Genomic DNA, 17224 nt, shown 5'->3' on the forward strand with positions numbered 1-17224 from the left:
GACGGGACCTAGAGCCTCCAGCGTGCTAGGCAAGCACTCTACCGCTGAATTATATCCACATCTTTTTTAAAAATTTTGAGACAGGGTCTATGTTGACCATACCGGCCTCGAACTTGCGATACTCCTACGTTACCCTTGCGAGCCCAGTCACAGGCTCCCGGCTGCTTTTATGTTTTAAATGATATATTTTCATTGTGGTAAAATATACATAACATAAAGTCTACTTTGGTCATAAGCATTTTTTAAAAGCATTATAGCAAGTATCATAGGAGTTTTAAATTAGAATCTAGACAATGGTAAAAGAGACCAAGGGCAAACAAGCCGAGGAACTTTCGGATTGTGCTGGGGATCAAGGCGATCTCCATTTTGTCGGGACGGGCCGCCCCTCACCACTCGGCCCAGGCGCCGAACCTCGGGCCCCTGGTCCCGAAGGCAGAGGGTCGAATTCTCTCGGTCATTTCCGAGCCGCAGAGCAGGTGTGGGCCGTAGCCCCCACCCGTTCCTTGCAAGTCTTTAACGATCATTGTTTCCGGAGGCGCCGCCTCCGAGTGCCCCCGGCTCCGCTAGGAGGCGCGCTCTCGCGTCGCTCCGCCGCGCGCCCCCGACGGCACTTTAGACCAGAGGCGAGAAAAGAAAAGGTCTCCGGCTCCCGCCGCCCGGGGCGCGCTCCGCCCCGCGGGTCCGCGCAGGCGCGCGCCGCTGCCGGCCCCGCGCCTCCCCTCCCCCAGGCCGTCCAGCGCGCCGCGGGCGGGGCGAGCGCGGGGGCGGGGCGGGCGGGGATCGGGGGCCAGGCCGGGGATTAGTTGGTTTCGGAGCGGAGGAGGGAGCCCCGGCCGCCGAGAGCGCCGAGGAGACAAAGCCGGGGGCCGGCCGGGGGTGGGCCCGCGTTTCGGTGGCGCCCCAGCACCGCGGGGGATACCCGCGCGCCCCCGCTTCGCAACAGGTCCGCCGCTTAGCGGGCGGCCTCGCCCTCCGCTCCGCTCCCTGGCGCCCGCGACCCCCGGGGCGCCTCCGCTCTGCCGGGGCCGCGGTCTGACCACCCGCTTCGATGCGGTTTGGGTCCAAAATGATGCCGGTAAGTGGGTAGACGTGCTGGGACCCGGGGCGTCGGGGCCGGAAGTGTGCGGGGTCGTGGGCCGGGGCGTCCGCGCCGCTTGTGGGTCCAGAGCTCAGCCTCGCGGGCCCGGGCGACCCGAGCCTCTGGAGGCGTCAGGAGGGTCCGAGTTCCATCCTCCCAGCCCCCCGCCTGGGGGCGCGGCGACACCCTCAGCGCCAGGAGGGGTCCCCCACCTGCTCCGGAGTTAGTTGAGCAGCTGGTGGAGCCGCCGCTCAAAACTTTTCCTCTTTGGGACCTGACTTTTTTGTAGTTCTTTGAAGGTCAAGACTAGGGAAACTGGGAACCTTGTTCTTTGCTTTTGTCTTTATAATTTTGATTGTTCAGAGTTTTTACAGGAGTGAAACATAACACACTTTGAAAAGGGTACTTTGGCTTTATTTTAAATTGAATTTCGAGCTTGATGTCTGCAGCCAAGTCACTCATCTCTTTGTGGAATCGGGTTTTAGTAATGCAACCTCAAAAGTTTCCCACAGATTGTTCAAGCAAGACCTCTGGAGAGGATTAACTAGTTCTTTGGGAGCTCCGCAGGCATGTGGCATGGCCTGCTGGAAGTTGTATTTACTCCTCTCCCACTGAAGCAGGACCATCTTGTAGTCATCCCATGTTTTTTGACTTTATTTGTTCAAGCAAAGGAACAAACAACCTTTCTTTTACTTTTGTAAAACCTGAAGAATGAAGTGATAAAAATTTGTTTTCTGCAGTCTTACACACAGAATATAATATGCTGTCCCCTGGCTCCCTAACTTGTCTCATGGAGGACACCCTAAACTTGCACATACTGAACAAACAGCAGTTTGGTTAATTGGGTTTGGATGGCTTGGGATAGGTTGTCCTGCCAGGATTCCAGGAATTTGGAAATGTTAATAGCATTTTGCATTTTATTTTAGCTTAATACTTGTTTATGAAGTTGGGTTTGTAATGTGAATGTCCAGTATTAAAAAATGTATCATGGATAAGAGTGAAGGATTTAAGATTTTTATTCCTTGGATTTAAATTTTTTTTGTCTTGAAGTAATTCTTGCAGGTGTCTGAGTTATTCCTGAACACAGGTTAAGAGATAAGGTGTTGGGATAAGATAAAATGGTTTCTTTATTAAAGATTAATTTTATGTCAGGGTGTCCTCTAGGTTTCAAAGATAGAGTTTTTCCTTCTCAGATACATACTAGATCATCAGAATTCTTAAAAGTTATGTGACTCTTGAGATTACATTCAGTTTAGCAGGTGTGGTTCCTCTGATTATCTTTCACAGACTGTATGGTGCATGTGCACCAGCTTTGAAATGAGACTAACCCTTCAGTGTTTGTTTAGCTACCACTTTTAGTGACCACAAGTCACTGAAAAAATTTGTCTCTCAGTTTAATCATCTGTAAAATGGGATGATAATGGTACCCAACTCTTAGGATGGTTTTGAGGATTAGTTACTGTTTATGGTGGAAGCCAATAGTACAGTGCCTGGCTTGTAAGAGATGCTAGATAAAATTTCTGATTTAGTGATATTGAGTAAATAGAAGATTCTTAAACTTGAGGTACATAAAAATGTGAAAAAACTTCATTTAGTAGCTTCATGTCATAATGTCTTTTTCTAGTGTGATATCGTAAAAAGTGTTTTTACTTAAAAAATATTTTTAAAACTTAAAAACTATTCTTCATCTTTAGCTTTTAATATGCTTGGATTTTTATTCCAACATGAGTAAGGTCTTGTATTTTATTACTTTGGAAATTTATAACTAATATATCAGGAAAAATTATTATGCATAATGATATAAAAATGTATAATCAGAAGGTAGATAATTGCCTTGATATACTTTTTTGTTGTGGTAAAATATACATAACTTAAAATTTATCATTCTAACCGTTAAGTATTAAATTGTTTCTGTGGCATTGAGTACGTTCCTTGATACGCTCTTAAAGGCATTCTAAAGATAACTGCTTAGACTGCATTATATTAAAAATGTACAGATAAATAGTGTTCATGTGTTTTCTCACCAAATGGTACAGAATCAAGTGGTTTTCTTTTATGTGGGACATGAAGTGATAATTGGATCCAAAACCAGAAGTGGAAGATGGGTTTTAGTAGGCTAACTAAAAATAAACAGGCAAGTGCTGAGAATCACAGTAGAGATAATGATAGGGTACTGCAGAAATGGGAGTGATAATTACTCTCATTTTCAGATACCTGCCATGGTTAATATCTATGGTTCTATGATATTTCTACAACTTGGTGATTAATATTTTGTACTTGACATATTCTTATTTTTCTTTATCGAATAAGAGATTATTTGTACTTGGAGAGACTGGCTTTTCAGTGATCCACTCATTGTATTTGATTATCAAATAGTTATCAAAAGCAAAAATTATAACCATCTGAAAATCACATTATCTTTTATTGACTACTTCCGTTTGTGAAGTGTTATATTCAAATGAGAATTTTTTTTTTTGAAAGAGCTTGGCTAACTCTAAAAGCATTTGCTGCTCTTTCCAGATAACAATTTTACAAAGATTTCTGTGCCTGCTGTTGAAATGGTCAAAACAAAACAAAAAACAAAACAAAACAAAAAAACTACATACGAAAACCACACAACTATTTGGCAGTGCCACGTTAAGGCCAAAGCACTTGACTTTGCCTGTGTCACTCAATGGTAAGTGTTGCCACATATTTGGTGTGTATGTCCAGCTACAATGGAAATGTCCTGTGTCTGTATTATCCAATGTGGTAGTCACCAGGCACATGTGGATACTGAACTTCACATGTGGCTTATGGAATTGAGAAAGTGAACTTTAAAAAAAAAATTTAATTTTAATTATTTTTTAAAATAGCCACATATGCCTGTTGGTTACTGAAGTGCAGTCAAACCAAATATTATTGCGTAGCCTTTATATAGATTACAAATAATATATATTTTTTCCTTTTTGGGGGGTGGAGTGCTGGGAATTGAATCTAGGACCTTGTATATACTAAGCACATGTTCTACCACTGAGCTTTACCCTTACCCCCAGACAGGTAATATTTTCAAGAAAACAATAACTTATTTTAAAAAGTTCTATTGAAACGATCATGTGTTAACTTTTGAATTTATGGTATTTTATCTTTCAGTGCTGTGGAGACATTACTTCTTATTTTGTGATGCTGTAAAATAAAATCTGATTGTTTAAGCTTTTAATTTTGGAAGGACAAATAAATAGGATATTATGAATTATTACCTGTATTAATATTATTACCTAGTATTATCTAGTTTTGTTTGCATGTATTTCCAACCTGAAATTGCTTTGAAACTAAAACTCTTTGAAGCTATAGATGGGGAACATTAAATTTATATGATTATACTATGTTCTGAAAAATTCCTTTCTGTTGAGCAATAATGTAGTAACTTAACTTAGATTAGATTAGATTTGATTAGGATTAGGTTTGATTCCAGAATCAAGTTTAGATTAGGTTCTTAAAGTCTGGTTCCTGTCTTTGTAGATTGTAATTCTCAAAGGCTGTTAAGTGTAACATCTGTTTTAAAAAAATGTGCAAAACATCTCACATTTCATGTGCTAAATAATTTCGTTGCCTTATGACTTTGGTTATATTAATGAAAAGTTGAAAGACTTTTCTGTATTTTTGCCTGGTTAGGAAAAATCAGGTTTTATAAAGAAACTTGCAAAAGTATATACCTATGTATATTTTTAAAAGTAAAGAGAATTTGTCTGGAAGGGACAGCCGAGGGTCATTCATTTATATTCTACTCCTAGGAAGAACTGTTTTCGTCACTCTTCATTCCCTTTTCCCACCAGCAGACAGTGAAAACAATAAAACAAACCTTTCTCTTGAGCTTTTAAAGAACACTGTACACCTTTATCTCTTTTGGTAATCTACCATAGTGTGCGGCACTCCTTAAAAAGTCTTTCTAAAGCTAATTTAACCCTGAGCCATTCTTGAAGTCCTTGTTTTCCAGTCTCTCTTCAGCTCAGATAGGATAGCTGCATACCAATATGTGCTGGTATGATTTGTCCTCATGTACTATAAACTTTTCCCCAGCTTTCTCTACTAAGGATATCTCAAAGAATAAGAAGAATGAGGTATAAAGGTTTAGGAATCCAGGTTGTTCTCTTCACTTCTTTCCATTTAGTCAAGCCAAACATTATTTAAATACTTGCGTTTTGATGGTGTGCTAGATATTAAACAGAACATTTTTCTTAGTTGGAATTGAGAAAAGAAAACATAGTTATGTGAGTGGGCATGAGCATATATTTTAAGTTGTTGTGGTAGGTGAGATCTTAACATTCTCCATTGTACTGGAATAAAATGGGGAAGTCTTGGTTACCGGGAGGCCCTTTCAGGGAGCATGAAGTATAAGGATGCAGTGATTCTAAAAACACGTAGCATATTGCCTTATCAGAGGAAAACTGTCTTATCAAAGAAATGGAAATTCATGCATTGTTAGATGATGGTCAGGAAAACTAGTTTCACAGAGTTAGCAACTGTGGTCAGTTTTTCCTTCATAAAATATATTATAAAAAATGATTTATTTGGATGATAATAGAACCAAATCTTCAGTGAAAATGTCCATTTGTTTAGTAAGCATCAAACTTTCAAAACATGCATCACTTGTTTTCTAGAGTAAAATTTGTAACTTATTTAACTTATTTAAATTTCAAACATTTAGGGACTGTGGTTGTAGTTCAGTGGTAGAGTACTTGTCTCACATGTGGGAGGCATGGGTTCGATCCTCAGCACTACATTAAAAAGATAAAGATATTGTGTCTATATACAACTAACATATATTTAAAAAACTAAAAAATATATTTAAAAAAACAAATTTCGGACATTTCATTGAATTCCTAAAAATTCCTTAGGGTCTGCAAGTGTAGAAAAGTAGTAGAAAACCATAATGAATAAACTATTGTAGAACACTAAACTATTAGTGATAATAATAAAAAATGATTACAGCCACTGTAGAAGGAACAGTTTATATAAAAATCTAGGGGATTGGAAGCCCTGCTGTCTAACTTTCCTTCCAGGGCAGGAAAAGAAGTTTTACTGAGAACTCCTCACTCTAACAGTGCTCAGTAATTTAGGTTCCTTATCTTGTCTAATCCCCTTATTATACTGTGAAGTTGATATTCCCATTCTCATTCAACAAATAAGGACTTTGAGGCTCAAAGGGTTTAAGTAATTTGCTCCAGAGAAATGAGATTTGAACGTGGTTCATGTGCAAATACATGTTCTGTTCAAGATTGCAAATGTCTAGGTTATAATATTTTTATGTACTCGATGGAATATATAGTAGTCTTTTGACTAATGGTGACTTCACATATTGCTCTTTAGAGAATAATTATTTTTGGAGTAGAAAAAGAAAAACATCTTTACTTGCTGATATCCAAACTGCATGAAAAGATTGAACAGTATTTTATTGGTTCAAATAAAATGAAGGTGTTTGCCTCCCTGTGGGCAAGGAAGCATCCTAAGAATTTATATACTTCCACCATGACTTACATTTCAAATGGGCAGAATTCCTAGGGACTCCTGCAGACATCTGGAGGAAGCTGTGGAGAACAGTGAGGCCATTACTTGGTGGGCCATTGGGAGACTGGCAAGAACTGAAGAAGACTTGACAGCATGTAGATTTTCCTGGGCCAGGGGCAAGAGAGTAGGTGGGAAGGGATGTGGTAGCCAGTGGAAGAGTTTTAGGTAGTACAAGTAGCATAATCTGATTAACTAGAAACATTGGTTTTGTTGTTGTGTAGAGTTGCTGCCGTGAAAGGTTTGTGTAGGGGTGAAAAGACTGTGAGGGCTTAGCGCTCCACCAGAGGAGCTGGGTGTGGTGACATACACCTATAATCCTCACTACTCAGAAGGTTGAGGAAGGAGGATCATGAGTTTGAGGCCAGCCTGGGCAACTTTGTGAGATCCTGTCTCAAAATAAAAAATACAGAAGGGTTGGGGAAGTAGTTGAGAGGTAGAACACATCTGAGTTCAGTTCCTAGTACCTTCCACCCTGGCCCCTTAGAACTCCACCACAGGAAGTCTAAGATAGCTACCAAAAAAAAGAGTAAAAGGGTTGTTTCATTACATTCAGGGCCAGCTGATAGTAGGAACTGGTGGTGGAGTCAATCAACTGAGTTGGCCATTTGCTTTCCTAACTTGGTCTGAGTGAATATTTGGAAACCTCAAGGGTGAGAGAAAAAACAGTGGAATTTACTCAGGATTGTAAGTAAGAGAGAGGCAGAAATAGTGGAAGATCTCTGCCCTATCCACACGTTCCTTCCTGGGAGACTGAGGAGAAACAACTTTCCATCTTATCAGAAAGTGATACCAGGTATGGAACCCAGGGCTTTGCATATGTTAGGCAAGACTCTCCCACTGAGCCATATCCTCAGCCCTTTTAAAAATTTTAAGACAGGTCTTGTGAAATTGCCAAGGTGACCCTGAACTTGTGATCTTCTGGCCTCAGCTTCTGGAGTTACTGGGATTCCAAGCCTGGCTAGGTTTCTTAACTTTAGTGTTTTCTACCCCTTTAGTTCATTCAACACTCTGCTTCCCTGTTTGTCTTTCTGAGCAGCACTATCTTTTCCCTTCTTGGAATTCTTCAAGATGGACTTCTGTTATAGCATTAAATATATAAACTCCTTAGCACTGGCCTTAGCTAGGTATCAAGTTTCTTTGCTGTCTGGGTCAGCGAATTTCAGCATTTTTGTGTTAGTAATACATTTCCATTCCAGAAGTTTTAGCCACACAGTGGAAGTGATCAAAAAAGACTGAAAACACCAGTGTTAAAGCGTTTAAAGTTATACACTGGCCATGGCAGAGGAATAGTGTGTGTGCCTTGTCCCATTCGGAATCTCATCTAGTTACCCACAATATCTCTGCTTTCCTTGGAAGATCTGCTTATTGCCCCCTGTAGGGTTCTCAGGGGATCTCATTAGGATCCTACGCTTATTTGGGATGTTAGGTTTTCCTCTTGCTCACAGTGAGTTGTACCCTGTTGTATCTTGCTCTCCATGATCTGCTCTGCTCCATCGGACCTTGCCATCAGTGTGAGAGTGTTTGTGTGTGTGTAAAGCAAGTCTTATACATTTGAAGTTTTTGCAGCACATTTGTGGCTCATTGGTTGAGAATTACCTAAGATAGCATACTGGGTTTTCTCTTGTGCCTTTATATGTGGTGTTTCACTACCTGCATGGTCTTCTTCCTGCTTGTCATGCTCATGCTTCAGTTTTCAGCTCAGTAGACCTGTTGTGAAACCTTCTTCTCCCTGAAGGACTTTTTTTTTTTTTCCCCTGTTCTCCCTGGACCTTAAGTGTACCTCCACTAGGAAATTCTCTCATTTTGGAGTAATTATTTGCAGTGCTTCTTCATTGTTCTGTAAACTTCCTGGAGGGTGTGGGCACCATGTCTTTTCATCTTTGTTTCTAGCACTTAGCACAGCATTTGTCTCTTTGTGAATGAATAGATATTTTTATTTTTTTAAATTTTCTGTGGTGAGGTTAGTTCTTGCCTACACTTCATAGCAAAGTGGGAGGTAGAAAGGAAAGACCTAGAAGCAATCGAATGGCTGTACTCATACCATCATGGATGGTCTTAAAAATAGATGCTCAGTGAATAAAAATAAAAAACAGGAAATATATAACAGTATTTTTATATAAAATAAGATGCAGGGCCACAGAGCAGTGATGCTAATTTAGGAGAAAACCTAACAACATTAAACTTACAAAATTTAATTTTATAAAGAGAAGGGGCAAAGGGAAGGATTAACTAAGTATGCTTTTAGTTCTTTTAATTATTTGTTGATCATTTGTGGCAATTCTTGAAAGTAGAAGTAGCCTCAAGGTGAGTTGCTTTGGAGAATGTATTTGGAATTTGAAATCTATCTTAATTCAGCTGCAGGCATAGTTGAAAAGGAGAAATTTCTTAATTTACCCCAGAGTAAGCAGAATGCTTTGTCTTTTTTCATTTGAGACATTGTCTGATTTTTGAAAAAAGCACGCTCTGAAGTAATACCATGAATTTAATGGATAAATGTTTCTTGATGTGAATGTACTAATTCTTATGCTCTAGTGTCTTATGTTCCCGTCTTCCATGGAATTTTGCATCCCTGACTTACAAACACTATTATTAGTTTACTTGAACAGGCATGTGTTTTGTATATACTGTGTGTAAAATCAGAGTGCTCTGGAGTGAGAAGTAGTGGTGGAGGAGAAAAACTGGAAGTATTTCAAAACCCAAACCTTTGTCTTAAAGAAATTTATAGACAAGTAGATAAGACAGATGAAGATATCTACGTGGGAGTGATTGTAGAGTGGCAGAGAAGAAATTTACTTCTCCTTGAAGTGGTGGATGTTTTGTGATCTTGCCTCAGTACTCTAATGACCTTTCCTTTGCAATAAAGCCAGCCCTCATTCTGACCTGGATTGGGGCAAGTTTTATGCTCTTTGAATTATTCTAGAGGAGTGGGGATGACTTCAACACTAAGGGATTGGGTCTAGGGAACAGGGAACCTATTCTGGCACAAGAAGTGAGGAAATTAGGTTTTTTTGAGATTTGATTTGATTTGATTTGATTTGAGGAGCCTCTAACTGTGGAACATATAATTTAAAATATATATTCCTAGTACAGGCCGAACATTCCTGACCCCAAAACTCCAAAACCTAAAACTTATTTTGTGTGTGTGTAAAACAAATTTTATACATTGAAAGTTTTTGCAGCACATCTTGTGATACTACAAGTGGTACCACAGTGTGATAACCACACCTAACCTTATGTGATGGGTTGTAGTCAAAACACAGGTGCTCTAGAAATATTGTATGAATACCTTCAGGATGTATGTATAAGGTGTATATGAAGCATGTGAATTTTGTGTTTAGACTTGGGTACTAATTCTAAGATTCCCATATGTATGTGTAAATATTTCAAAATCCAAAAAAACGCCAAACAAAAACCAAAAAATTGCCCTAAATCTGAAATTCTCCTATTCCCAAGCATTTTCAATGAGGGAAACTCATCCTGTATTTCTTTAATTGAATTGGAATTTCCTGAAATTCAAAATATGCAGAGATAAATACTACAGGATGTGGACTGTGATGTTTTGGTATTGTTGTTGAGATAACTATTGACATTATAATAGTTTATATTAGATATCATTAATATATACTGCTATTATCTGTTAGTGAAATCACTAATACTGTACATTATTTGTAGCAAATTACTCAGAAACCTAACTTCATGTTACTTGCCTACATAAAATCCTCTAATGAAATGTTTTTCAAACATAAGTATGCTTGCTTACGTTTCTAATTCAGGGGGCTTGGGGTGGGGCCTGGATTTTGTACTTCTGACAGGTTCCCAGGTGATGCTGATGCTGTTGGTCTGGGAACCATGCTTTGAGTATCAGTACTTTAGTTACCTTTTCTTGCTAATAAAGCCCACCCTCATTTTGAACTACAAGGCTCTACAGCAGCTAGGACCTGGTTCCCTCTCTGCCTTCATTGGTATGTGTGTCTGTTCCTGATATGTTGCTCCTTCTGGTCATGCAGCAGTCTAAGCTCATTCCCACCTCAGGGCCTTTTCATAGAATGTCTTCAAGATGATTCAAGTGCTGACTTCTCCTTAATCATAATTAGCCATCCTTGTCTCCTCACTTCCCAATTCTCTATCAGACTTTTCTCGTTGCCCAAAAGAATGCAAGCTTTTCCATCACTATTCTTATTACATAAACTGTGCTTGCATAATGGGCGCTCAGTGAACATTAATGGTTGAGTGAATCAAAGACGCTAAAGTCAGCAAAGAGTTGGTATTGAGAGGAAGACATGGAATCAGGAGCAGCTTTAGTAGTGACTGACTTTGATGAGATATTATGCCTGTAAGTCTCAATATAGAAGTTTAGGTTCCCTTTGTTATGGTTCTATTACGAGCTAAGACCAGAGAGGTTACTTGCTGATAGACCACTTTTTTAATGTGCAATGAATTTTCCCCACAATTAAAGTAATCATATTTGCTATACCCCTTTTCCCCAGAATATTAATTTTGTTAAGAGGATGATTGACTCTAGATGTTATTGAATGAATGACCAGAATATTCCATGTGTGATTAACTTTTTAAATAGAATATTGTTGAAATTGATACTGAAACATCATATGTCTTTGATATCCAAATTCTAATTTGCAATAAGTGACCAAAGACATAGTTAATGATGTAAAAAAAATTCCATTGGATATGATTTTTAGGATTTTTGCTTTAACTCAGAATTGGCTGATAAAGACTAATGTTAAAATATGCCATAATTAAAAGTGATACATTTGGTGTAGAAGTAAGTTTAATATCATTAGGCCTTAATAGAACATTGGTAGACATAACTCATGGTAATTGATGAAGATTTTTAAAAAGTTTAATGACCCTAAGAGTTAACTCTAGGTGGGAGAAACAGCTTAGAAATCATATAAGGCCTTTATAAGCAGTTATCTTCTGATAACTAATAAAGTTAGAACCGTCATCTGGGAGACGGGATTATCTCTGAAGTAAAGTACTCAAAAGATACAGTGTCCTTGGAGCTCCTTAGAGGCAGGCTTCACAGGGACCCTGTGATTGCTCTGACAGAAAGCAGTTGGGGAGATGTGGGACACTCCATTCTAAGTGAGCAGCACACTTCCTGCAGAAGAATGGCATCTTAGCCCACAACTAGGGCCAAGAATGATTGAATTAGGGAACCAAATTGACCATCTCATCTCCATGTGCATTGTCTGCCCGAAGAGTGGCCATCAGAGCATACTGCCAGGTCTGTGGAGCAGTAGGTAGAATATCCCAGAAGATTAGAATGATTTGCATCTTGTTTAAACCCTTCCAGAGTTATAAGGCATGATTGGGCTAAATGTGTGAGTTTGAGATTCAGAGAGGCTTTGGTTGATGTTGTTTTGGTTGGTCAGATTAAAGGAAGCCTAGTGGCATCCTTCTCTTCGCAGAAGGTATTCTGGGGCCTTCCTACGTGAGGGTTTGCAGTAAAATATAAAAATGAAGAAATTGTTCACATTTATTTCTTCACAGAGGAATTATCAAACCCAGAAACCCTTCAGACTTTTCTCTAACCTCACTACTAGGATAATTGGCTAGCCGTTCTATGGGGAGTTTCTTGTGAGTTGTGGTACTTGAGAATTTGTTGCTCTTTTTACAGATAATTCATTTTTCTTTAAAGGATACTTTTTCCTCTTGCCCTTTTTTCTCTTAGGCAAACCTAGGGGATTTGAGTTTTTGTAAATCAGAACTCTGAAGGTGTTACTGCAGAGCTTAATGTCCTGTCTCTTACAACGAACATCTTATACTCCCCGTTCCTTTCTTCTTTCTATGGAACGTCACATGATTTTAAAAAAAATCAAGTGAGTAAACTTAAGCCTCTGACAAAGCAGATTTCTTGTAAATGCCCTAGCCTTATTTTTGTATTTCCTCTTGGAAAGGTTATTCAAATTTTAATCTAAAATAACTCCTCTTTGAAAAAGAATCATTCTTATGTCAGTGACATAACAGTTACAGTGAATACATACTCCATAACAATAGAGTGCTTAAAAATAAATCTATAGCACATTTTTTTAAAAGTGAAAATTATCTGTGCCCTTGGTTTTCTGGAAGGGCAAGTCTACATTTGGATATGACTGGCATGAATTACTGTGCGGTATGTGCGGGGGTTGCCTTTTCTTTACCTTAGTTTTCTTTCAAAATTGATCACTGTAAGAGGTAGAAATAAGTAGTAATCATTATATTAAGTATACTTTTAGATTGTAAATTATTGTAAATGTATTTCAGCTTTGAAATTTGAAAAAAAAATTAAAAATGGCTTCAGTATTTGCTCTCCTATACCATTGATTTAATTTTTGTTTTTTCCATTCACATCATATTAACTCTTTTCTATGTTGCTGGACCTTTACTTTTCCATTTTATTGTTTGTAGATCTAACACTGTAGTGAAAATTTAAGACCTTTAGAATTTTTCTTCATTTCAGTATTTCTTTGGGATAAATTCCTGGACTAAATATACATAATTTGTAGCTTTTGATACATGATTCATTTCATTTTCTAAATGGAATTTTTAATAGTTTATAGTACTATCCTTGTATCTTTGAGTGAATCACTTTCCTAAAACTTCACCTATGTTGGATCTAATCTTTTAGTTGAAGACAATTTAATAGCTGTGAGTGGTACCTTGTTTTAATTTACATCTTCCCCCCATATTTTACCATTTGTATTCTCTTGTGTGATCTCTTATCTCTTCTGCTTTGAAATATGCCTTAGAGTTTATTTTTTATTTATTAATCTCTTTTCCTTGTGGCTCATACTGCAAAAAATTATCTTCTTGCTGAGCGTGGCGGTGACCTGTCATCTCAGTGACTTGGGAGGCTGAGACAGGTGCATGGCGGGTTTTAAGTCCAGTCTCAACAATTTAGAGAGGCCCTAAGCAACTTAGCTGAGACCCTGTCTCAAAATAAAAAGGACTGGGAATGTTGCGGCTCAGTTGTTAAGTGCTCCCTGGTTCAATCCCTGGTACCAAAAATGGAAAAAAAAATTCCTAATTTACAATTTGGAAAGAAGTTAACATTTTAATGTATGTATGATTTATATGGTTACTGAGAAGAGCTGATCTGACATTCACTGCTGCTGTTAAGGGAAGAAAACCTAGATCTTTATTGCTATCTAAGCTAGACATTAGAAGCATTTTCAGGTGTCCCAGCAACTTATTGTCTTTGAAGTACGGGTGCATCTATAAAGACTGATGGTTTGTTTTGACCTGATGGTTGCTGCACTCTTAAAGAAAATAATTTACCTTATGGGTTCCCAGAAGCACTTTGGTGGCTTGAGACAGAATAAATTTTTTGCCACAGCATTTCAGAGGATTTAGCTCTAGGGAACCCCATTTTGCTTGTTTCCATGTGGAAAAGCTGCCACTGATGTCATCTTTATTTTCTTGAGAATGTGTCATTTTAAAAAATACAAAATATCAAGACAATATGGCATTTTGGAAGTAAGGTTACTAGAGATTTTTAAAAAATATTATTTTATGATCTCCATTCGTTTATTCCTCTTGACTGAAACCTCAGTCCAGAACGTTTTCATCACCTCCTAAAAAACTCACACCTTTTAGTAATCACTTGTTTTCTTTCACTGCCTTTCAGGTTCTGGCAATCATTAATCTGTGTGTGTGTGTGTGTGTGTGTGTGTGTGTGTGTGTCTGTCTGTCTGTCTCTCCTTGGATTTGCATATTCTGAACCTTGCATATAAATGGAATCACAAACTGTAGTCTTTGCCTGGCTTCTCTCACACAGTACAGTGTTTTCAAGGTTCATGTTGTAGCATGTATCAGTACTTCATTCCTTTTAATGACTTTCATTACATTCTAGTGCACTTTAAAGATAACATTTCTTGATTACTTATTTTTATTGGTCCTGAGTAAAGTTGAGGTAGCAAGGTGACCCAGGAAGAGCGCTATCAAATATTTGCCTGACAACAAAGATCCAGGTGAGTAGTAATGTGTGTGAATAAAAATGACACCTTATGTTTATTTTAGTGTTTTCATCACTGATTGATTAAAAAATCAATTTTATCATACAAATAGTAGTATGTAGTCATTCTAAAAAATTTAAGCATAAAAACCTTCAAAATTCACTTCACAATCTGACTGCTAAAGCATAACTACTAAATTTGATATAGCTTCAGGCTTTTTTTTATGATGTTACATATATGAGTTCTAGATACTTTGTTGAATATATAAATGTGTGTCTCTTTATGTGTTCTTTTTCATTTGCATAGCAGCATATGATGAGTACCATTTTGTAACAACACTGATACATTTTTTAGTTTGGGTGTTTTTTCCTTGTAAAGTGTTTTGGTGTCAGATAATGGATATTTCTTAATTAATTATTATTTCTAGAGATCGTGGATTCTAGGCCAAGATTGTTGTTTTCTGAAGAACGTAGTTGATAAAGTAACCTAAATTTCTTTCAAGTACATTAAATTTTTAACATTCTGAAGAAACTACTTTACCCAAAATAAGGAGCTGCTTCCCCTTGTTTTTGTTTTGTTATTCAGGGAATTAAATTGCAGTTTTGAAGAATTTCTTTACCATTTGGAGAACTGATTTGTAAACAAACATAAAAGAAACAATGTAAAGAACATGTACTTGCATTTTTCTCTTTAATCAACCTCTCTTTTTTGTTTTTGTTTTTGTTTTTTGTTTTCTTCCAAGTAATGGAAGGAGAAGAGAATTGATATTTATTGGGGGAAAAAATCCATGTTTCACTTTCTCCATAAAATTATAACTAGTTATGTTACCACATGAAAACCCACTATTGTAGCTAGATTATAAATTAAAGATCTGATGTTTTATTTAACCTTTATTTCTTGAGGACATACTTATGTCTGTAAACTTAGAATATATGAAATGAGTTTTAAAATTTTGTTTCAAAAGGTGTGATGCTTTCATTTTGTTCTTATTATATATTTCTAGGGGGGAGAAATAGCAATTATAGACACTGTAGCCCACTCTGGCAGTTTGGAACAGGAAGTGGCCCTTTTCTACCCTACCTGCTCCTGTGGTATGGACAGGTAGAACTTTGCCCCTCAGTTTTTTGTGAAATGTCATATATTCACATCTTACAGCCACCTTTTCTAACCATATTGTTGCCATTGTATTATAGTGTCCAATCAAGAAATCACAATTGATAAATTATCTTTGTAATTTTTAAAAAATTAAAATAATCACTGCAGCAAAGAAAAAAGTGAGGTGGGTTGGCCATGCAGCTATGAAGTGTTTGTGGGTTCTCCAGATTGGTACTAACACTGCATAGTTAATAAAAAGCCATTTAAAGCACAGGAGGTAGGTAACGTGATTCAGTATCGTCAACACTTGTCTCTCTCTATTGGTCATTTGCATGCATTAAACGTTCTGTAGAAACGCCCGTCTTGAGATAAAACACAAAACACTCCTTTTGCTCTGTATCTCCTTCCATGTATGCCTCTACTTTCTCTGCCTTGTGTTAAAACAGAACTCCTTGGAAGTGTTGTCTGTACTGTGTCTCCTCTCGCCTCAAGTTCTCCAACTTGTTCCTGCTTTACCTTTATCCTCGTTATTCAGTACTTGTCAAGGCAGTTGACATCCTTTAACTTGCCAGATCTGATCATCAATATTTGACCTCATTTTGTAGATCCCTAAATTTCACTGAACTCAGTTGATTGTGTTTCCTTTCCTGAAATACTTACTTTATTGGTTTTGGTACACCATTCTCTGGGCTTCTCTCTTTTAATTGATGGATCCTTGTCTCTGTGGGACTTCTGGGGGTGTTGACTAACTCAAGGCACAGAACTCAGCTTTCTTTTCTTTTCTGTCCCTAGCTGTCCCCAACTGCTTTCATCTGACCTGAGTCTTTAAATGCCTCTACATCATGTCTGAGGGGTATCTCAAATTTGAGATGGAGGCTCCTGTCTTGTAGGCCCTTCTCCAGTGTATTCTTCCTTCCTCATCAGTAAATTGGACCATTTTTTACTCATTAGGCAATAAATCCAAATTCTCTTAATTTCCACTTTTACATCCTGTCCCTCAAATGAGTCTTGTTGTCACTACCTCCTGTGTAGCTCAAATCCACCCTTTTTTCATATTTTTGTTCTTCCCAGGATTCCATTGTACCTCATGTTGTATGCTGTATTTGCTCCTTAATTGGTCTTCCCTGCCTGTCCTTCTGTAGTCTTGCTATAGTAGCCAGAGCAATTTTTAAAAAATAATGTAAATCACTTCACTATATTGTTAAATGTTCCAATTGACCTGTTATGAAATTCACCATTTTGAAGTATACAACTGACTTTTCATGTATTCTCAGAGTTGTGTGACTGTCACTATTTTCAATATTTTAATCACTGTAAAAAGTAGCCCTGTGCCTATTAGCAATTATTCTTGTTTCCCCTTCCTGAAGCCCCTGTTAACCACAAATTGACTTTCTGTCTCTGATTTTTTACCTTCAGTGGTCTCATATATTAAATTTCAAATTCCTTGCTGTGGTTCTCAGTGTGTAGTTTCTGGACCAGCAGTGCCAGCTGCACCTGAAAGCTTGTTAGAAATGGAGAATTCTGGGGGGCTGGGGATATAGCTCAGTTG

At 38.0% G+C, this 17224-nt stretch overlaps 1 protein-coding gene across 1 annotated transcript in view; it reads left to right on the plus strand.

Moving 5' to 3' along the window:
• Positions 1–794: 794 nt before the first annotated feature.
• The window catches only part of Tp53bp2 (tumor protein p53 binding protein 2), a 54938-nt gene continuing 38508 nt past the window's right edge, over positions 795–17224 (plus strand). Inside the window, exon 1 of the mRNA XM_047520697.1 lies at positions 795–1075. Within this exon, the coding sequence (XP_047376653.1) occupies positions 1049–1075 (27 nt within the window). The 5' untranslated portion in view covers positions 795–1048. The remainder of the gene's footprint in view (positions 1076–17224) is intronic.

The sequence above is a fragment of the Sciurus carolinensis genome, chromosome 12 (assembly GCF_902686445.1).
Source record: "Sciurus carolinensis chromosome 12, mSciCar1.2, whole genome shotgun sequence".
Classification (NCBI taxonomy): Eukaryota; Metazoa; Chordata; class Mammalia; order Rodentia; family Sciuridae; genus Sciurus; species Sciurus carolinensis.